Source organism: Salvia hispanica, chromosome 1, assembly GCF_029641045.1.
Source record: "Salvia hispanica isolate PSC_SH4W2 chromosome 1, Shi_PSC_v1, whole genome shotgun sequence".
Taxonomy (NCBI): domain Eukaryota; kingdom Viridiplantae; phylum Streptophyta; class Magnoliopsida; order Lamiales; family Lamiaceae; genus Salvia; species Salvia hispanica.
The window spans coordinates 43,613,077-43,619,971 of NC_142692.1; the positions used below are offsets into that span (position 1 = coordinate 43,613,077).

A 6,895-nucleotide genomic window follows, 5' to 3' on the forward strand; every position below is an offset into this window, starting at 1 on the left:
CCATGTTGAGATCTAGTTTTCATTTGATGCTTTCGGGGTGGTGGAAGCGCTATGGGAGGAGGAGAAGGAGGATGAGGAGGAGAGGAGATTGGAATGGAGGGAGATGAGGAATCATCAATCACAGGAGATAGGATGCAGCCACTGTTGGGAAAAGGTGAAGGAGTGGGGAGAGCATTGCTGGGAAGAGGTGAAGGAGTGGGGATGGTAGTGTTATCTGGAGCAATATTAGTTATCACAGGAGAGATGGGAATTAGAGGAATAGAATTATGAGTGGGATGAATGATGTTATCAAAATGAGGAGATGAAGGCTGAGGAAACGAAACAGGATCATTAACAGATGCAACAGAATTTTTTTGATTAGACTTGTGAGGAAAAATGGTTTCATTGAAAATGATGTCTCTTGTGATTATGATTTTGCCACTACGTAGGAGAGCTTTATAACCTTTATGGGACGAACTATAGCCTAAGAATGTAGCTGGCTCAGATCTGAAATCAAGTTTGGAGCTATTGAAAGGCCTAAGATGAGGATAACATAGGCAACCAAAGGCTTTGAGATCAAGGGAAGAGGGCTGAGATTTATACAGTTTCTCATACGGGGAAGAATATTGGATGATTTGAGAGGGAAGTCTATTTATGAGAAACACAGCAGTAGCAAAAGAGTCATCCCAAAATTTAGAGGAAAGGCCGGATTGAGCAAGAAGAGCAAGACCCATCTCAACAATGTGTCGATGTTTTCTTTCGGCCATACCATTTTGTTGAGGCGTGTATGGACATGAGATTCTATGATGGATACCTTCTTGCTGTAAAAATTGGACAAGTCCTCTATATTCCCCACCCCAATCACTCTAAAGGTTCTTAATTTTAGTGTTAAACTGGTTTTCAACAAAGTTTTTGAAGTGCTGAAAAACAGATAAGAGCTCATTCTTGGTTTTGAGAAGGTAGAACCATGTAAAACGACTATATTGATCGACGAAATTAACATAGTACCTAAAACCATTTCTGGAAGTGATAGGAGCAGGACCCCATAGGTCAGAATGAATCAACTCTAAGGGAGCAGTATATTGAGTGAGAGAAGGAGAATAAGGCAACTTGTGACTTTTTGCAATGCAACATGAATCACAAAGAAAATCAGATTTCATTGATGTACTGGGAAGATTACATTTCAGCAGGATCTTTTTTACAATAGGATAAGCACAATGACCAAGCCGTTTGTGCCAAAGATCTAGACTAGATGCTACATTACAAGATGAAGTAAACACAGATGGAAGAGCATCAGGGGAAGTAGGAGAGACACTGGCTGCAGATGAGTTCTTGACTGAAATTGATGAAGGTGAGGGAGACTTGTGAAGAATGAACTTGTAAGGGCCATGTTCAAGGGTGCCCCGTAGAATTACTTCCATGATATTCAGAAGCAGTGTTGAGATTAGCTAGATCGTTTGAAACATGGTGAGTTGCACCCGAATCTGGATACCATGATGAGGATTCAGTATTGAACTCGGAGGGCGAGTAATAACTGGAAGCATTACGGGACTGAGCCAAGTTAGCAGAGGGAGGTTGCTGAGGCTGAGATACAGGCTGATTTGAGTGAAGCTGAGATGGAGGCTGAAGTGAGTGAAGCTGTTGATGTTGAGCCCTATGATGAGAAGGTGGGTGGGGCATAAATGACGGCTCAAAACGGTACCAACACCTATCAGAAGAGTGACCAGGTTTTTGGCATAATTGGCAAATAAGCCTTCCGTTGCCTCTGCCGCGAAAACCACCGGATCGACCACCGCGAAAAACAGAGCCTCGACCACCACCATTCCTGTTGAAGTTGGATCCACCACCTCGACCTTGATGGAAACCATCCTTTCTTCCTCCAGATGTGTGAGCAAGATTAACTGAGGGTACAGAACCATCAATATTGATTTTCGAAATTTGTGCGCTTGGATCTTCCAAACGGGACTCAAAGCTATGAAGCAGAGCCGCAACGTCCTGCACTGTCCAGTCGTGAGTCTTGGCTGTGACAGTGACAATAACTGAGTCATAATCATGACTAAGGCCTCCAAGAATGTAAAGAATGTGATCCTCCTCAGTAATGCGGCATCCAGCGGCACCAAGAAGATCGCAGAGCTCTTTGATTTTGGCTAAAAAATCTCTCATTGTGAGATTATCCTTTTTGATGGTCTGTAGTTGAAATTTATACTGCATGACTTTAGCTCTCGACTGATTTGCGAAGCTAGTTTCCAAAGCCTTCTAGATCTCACAAGTTGTTGTAAGTCCCACCATGAGAACCATGATATTCTCTGTGAGTGACGACTGAATCCATGAGGCAAGCAATTGATCTTGCCTACGCCAAGCCAAGAAGGCAGGATTTGGCTTCATGATGCCTCCTGCACCAGTTATCTCATGGGGAGGTTTCTCTTGATCCTCCAGCAGATATGACTCAAGTTCATATCCTCTAATTGTTGACATGATTTGTTGTTTCCAAACAAGATAGTTGGATTCAGTGAGTTTGATGGCAATGGGGTGACTTTGTGATAGGAAAGGTACTGCATAGGGACTATGCCCATTCCCCTCCTCGGAGGTTGAACTGCTCATATTTAAAAAAAAAAATTGGGAATGAACAAGGGAAGAAAATAGAGCCACAGAACCTAGGAAGAACCTAGGCTCTGATACCATAAAAGGATTGCAGCAAAAAACATAGTAAAGCAAGAAATCATTATAGCTTAAAGAGGAATGTGTGAAGCACTTTTCATTGATCAAAAGATGATATACATAATCAGAAATACATCTATATATAATAACTACAAGTGGAAAAACTGCCTCATGGAGTAACTGCCTCATAAACGTGGGAGAGTGCAGCATTGCATCAAGAACATGGGAGAGTGCTCTTATTCGATTGCTCTCTTCCTTTCAACAGAATATCTTTCCAACTTGGGCTGCTAACGTGGCAAGGATCTTCTTGAGCTGATCTTAAGGTCTTATCCAAAATTCTCTCAACATGAACATCCTCTGTGTGAACATTTGACAGATTCTCATTCTCTACATTGTCAATGATTCGACATAGGTTAACAGTTAGAAAATGTAGACAAAAGTTAAACGGTAATTATTGCAGCTCGCTGAAATCATTATTCAAGACATGGAAGATAAAGCCTATGAGGAAATGAAAACAACTATGAGCAGAAACTTCAATAATGCAACCATGCTTCTAAACAACACTTGAGATATAATTTCTATAGAATTAGTTTAAATTCGCAAATAATGCCGAGCAAGAAATGGTGTGTGGTGACACCAGGAGCAACCAGCGAGAATCAGTATGCGCTTTTGAACGTAGCGTGTGGACGATTAGTGGACTGCAAAGAAATCAAATGAGGCGGTTTGTGCTATCAACCGTTTACGTTGCATATTATTTCTCCATTCGTTGAAGAATACATGACTCACTTAAATGAGTTCAAAAAGTTCGCATTTTTTTCCCGCTCGATTTGTTTCTTGCAGTCATCGTCGGCTCGGCCCTATAAATCCTTTCTATTGCAGGTTTTGATGTATTGTAAATCCTATTTTTATAATTAATTTCTGTTGGCAATTGAAACATAAAAATGAATGTAACAATACTCCACATCGGTGTACACCAAGAGCTTAATCCACTATATAAGTCTCATGGGCCCCTCCTCCTATAACCAATTGGTTTTAGGATGGAACCCATGGATTTCTATCAATTTCATTATAAAATTTGAGGGAAATTAGTTAGTGTTATAATCCATATATAGTAAAATTGAAAAGAGGCATTTAATGGTAGATATCTTACAACGACAGTACTATAAAATATGTAACAATAGATGTATGCAGTATTATTTATCAAGAGAGAATTTTCAAATACAAATACACAACTTATACAGAGGGAGTATCCAAAATGCGTTTATATAAGTTAATCGCCACATTTGAGAGTCCGAACACAATAACGAAACGCGGTACCTGTGTTATAGGGGGCTGTGGTCGACCCACCTCTGGATCATGGGAAGACATTGCAGGGGCTTGTATTCTGCCGGTGTGTGTCCGGCCCCCTGAAACGCAGCATCCACAAATCTCAAACATCCACACTGCAGTACTCTGTAATATGTGCAAAACAGTTTCTTACCTTCACAGTTGCGTATGTTAGCTCATGCTCACTGTGTGAATACATAGTAGTATACCTTAAGAAAGAGCAAGAAAACCTCTATTAAGTTAGACAAGTACTTAACAACTTTCACTTTAAATCTAAACAAATCAACAAACCAACCCTGTGATTTGGCCTTGTACGAACCAAGGTCTCCATTTACTACGAATCTGGAGGTTTAAAGACGTTATCCATTTTTCAGTCACGGTGTGAGGAGCCGCCATGTCATGATCACCGCTGTCAAAACATCATTTCACTGTCTTAGTTCAAGTGGAAATGGTTGATAAGTCTGAAGTTGAAAACTGAAAAAATCAATTCACCTGAATATTAGAGCTCGGCAATTTTTATGAATGAACTTCCTATGATAATCGAGGGTGGAGTTGACATCGTATGTATAATCTCTTCCTTTTAAGGTATCATTACAGCGCGCCCATTCTATCTTTGTCCCCTGTCGAATAGGATCCCTTTATAGCCTCAAAAACACACAAACAGACAAGCCTAACTCGGATAATACCTCACGAATGTGTAGAGCTCTTTGGACGAGCTCATTATTCGCCCACTTGGTGGAGTATAGCATGTTCATACCCTGGTTTATATACAACAAACGAGTTCTGAAGATACAAAAAAATGGCACATGAGAGAAATTAACTAGAGGGGAAAAAAACAAGGAAATATTACGCGACACCATGGTTCTACACCAAGGGGAGAAGAAGATCGTAGAAAGCGCCTAGCAATTTCATCATGCATAGGCATATGATCCAGTAACAGGCCTCGTTTATCATTCCCAACATCACACACGGGCTCTAAAATTTGCATTACATATATCTTTTCCAGACACTGTACATGAAATAAGTAGAACATGTTTAGAGCACATGAAACCTAATAACACAAGCATATCGAACCACAAACCAGAATGCCATCACCTCAGTTACTCTTTCGAGATCTTCCATGCATAAATGATTGTCCGGATGAATGTTTAGGTAATTTCCATTGCAATTTTCTCTAGCAGACTGCACAAGAAGAGAAAGAAAAATGTAAGACGCGTATGACTCAATGAAATCAATAATAAATGGGAGTTATGATAGTGGAAGAGAGTAAGGAGGTGCCGTGTAGAGTTCATCTGACAGGAGTCCCATTCGATAAGCATAAGCAACTCTTCCATTCACTTCTCCCGACATTCCATTCATATCAGTAAATGGATTTCCCAGTACATAGCCCTGCTCGCAACCACAATATGTAATTAAGGAATTATACAAATACAAAAATTGCAACAGAACCAAGTTAAAATGCCTAGGCAGGGTGGACTACTTTGAGATTCAGAGGAGGTTCGTTCCCGGCTTCAATACCTATCAAACATAGAGAAGAACGTGTTACAAATTCTCATACGAACTCTGGTTTTCACTGAGCTTTAGCCTTAACTTCATTTTGGTTTAAATCAAATCTTGCTCTATCATTTGGTCCCCAACTTAAATTGTGCACAAAAGTAGACTCACAATCGCATTATGATTCCTACCATTATATACTTGGTCGACAACAAGAGGGACAATAACTCCAGCATAAGAGCCACCACCAATATATAGTGGATTCTTCGAATATTGGGGATGATTTATAAGCCACTGCACAAGAAACCAACTAAATTACTACTACTATCTATATGTGTAATAGTAATTGGGATTTTCAGGAAAAAAGGTCACCTTTTTCAGGAAATCATAAGTAAGCGTAGCTGAAACCGTGTCGCTGGTCTTATAAGCTTGTTCAGTTTTTGCATACGAAAATCCAGTACCAACAGGTTGGTCTATGAATATAATGTTTGCTACCTACATATAAATGCAATCAACATAAACTCTCCCAAAATCACAACCAAATATTCAATTGCTCTGTAAAACCTTAGTCCATGAATATGGATTCAATTGGAGTGCAGGTATGCTCCCATTGGAGTTAGCATAATCAATGTGGATAGGCCCTGCATGTAATAATCAAATTAATTTGAACAAATTGTTGAAATCTGAGATTGAAATTGAAGTTAAAAATGTGATGATTGGAATTACCAATCTCATAAAGGAGTGCGGAAAGACCGGAACAGGCCGGGCCGCCGGTGAGCCAAAGGAAAAGGGGATCATTTGTAGGGCTCCTTTGGGATTCAATGAAGTAGTAAAACAGTTGTATTTCTTGTGATTCTCCCACACCAACATAGCTTCATCATAATCATAACAGAGAAGATATTACAAAAATGGGATGAATTGATAAAACAACACAACATACCCAGTATGAAGTTTGAAGGGAAGTTTGCCGGGAAAACCAGGCAGAGTTTGAATTAGAGATTGCGAGTGAACCGCTAGCCAGAATGCGACGGTCAACGCCGCGAGCAGGTGGAAACGCATTACAAATCTCAGAAACAAGCACTACTCCATATGCAAATGCAATTATGCAAATACATGTGGTGGTATCTTATATTTGTATAGTAAGAAATGAATGATTATGATTAGATGCAAAATCTTAACATCCACTATTTCATTTTTTATTGTTACACAAATGTATACGTTTTCTAATTTTTTAAATGTTTTTTTTTATCTTTCAACCAGGGCTTGTCATTTATTGCGTTGTTGCAGACCACTCCACCATTTTTTACGTCAGAATTGGATTGAGTTATTTAATTTTTCAGTACATGTGACTTTAGAAATTTATTTCTTTAAGAGAGCTCGGATGGTATTGATATACCCACATGCACCCACCCCAGAATATGCTTCAACAGGAATCACA

The 6,895-nt window shown here is 39.7% G+C and overlaps 2 protein-coding genes across 3 annotated transcripts; both read right to left on the minus strand.

The window, feature by feature from the left end:
• Nucleotides 1-1,371: 1,371 nt before the first annotated feature.
• Nucleotides 1,372-2,142, minus strand: LOC148933879 (uncharacterized). Its single transcript, XM_089061896.1, has one exon. The coding sequence runs from the start codon at nt 2,140-2,142 to the stop codon at nt 1,372-1,374; it is 771 nt and encodes a 256-aa protein (XP_088918022.1).
• Nucleotides 2,143-2,719: 577 nt separating this feature from the next.
• LOC125220606 (serine carboxypeptidase-like 18) lies at nt 2,720-6,578 on the minus strand. 2 transcript variants are annotated; one of them, XM_089063296.1, is made up of 15 exons: nt 6,398-6,578; nt 6,184-6,329; nt 6,022-6,098; nt 5,830-5,952; nt 5,649-5,751; nt 5,444-5,481; nt 5,242-5,352; nt 5,059-5,145; nt 4,814-4,972; nt 4,650-4,721; nt 4,456-4,583; nt 4,259-4,372; nt 4,118-4,172; nt 3,955-4,043; nt 2,720-3,024 (listed from the first exon to the last, which is right to left on the minus strand). In XM_089063296.1, exons 1-14 carry the CDS (start codon nt 6,514-6,516, stop codon nt 3,960-3,962), a joined length of 1,416 nt encoding a protein of 471 aa, XP_088919422.1. In that variant the 5' UTR covers nt 6,517-6,578; the 3' UTR covers nt 2,720-3,024; nt 3,955-3,959. The 2 variants fall into 2 exon arrangements, with proteins under 2 accessions (XP_088919422.1, XP_088919421.1); XM_089063295.1 differs by lacking the exon at nt 2,720-3,024 and having other exon boundaries at nt 3,803-4,043.
• Between the last annotated feature and the right edge of the window lie 317 nt (nt 6,579-6,895).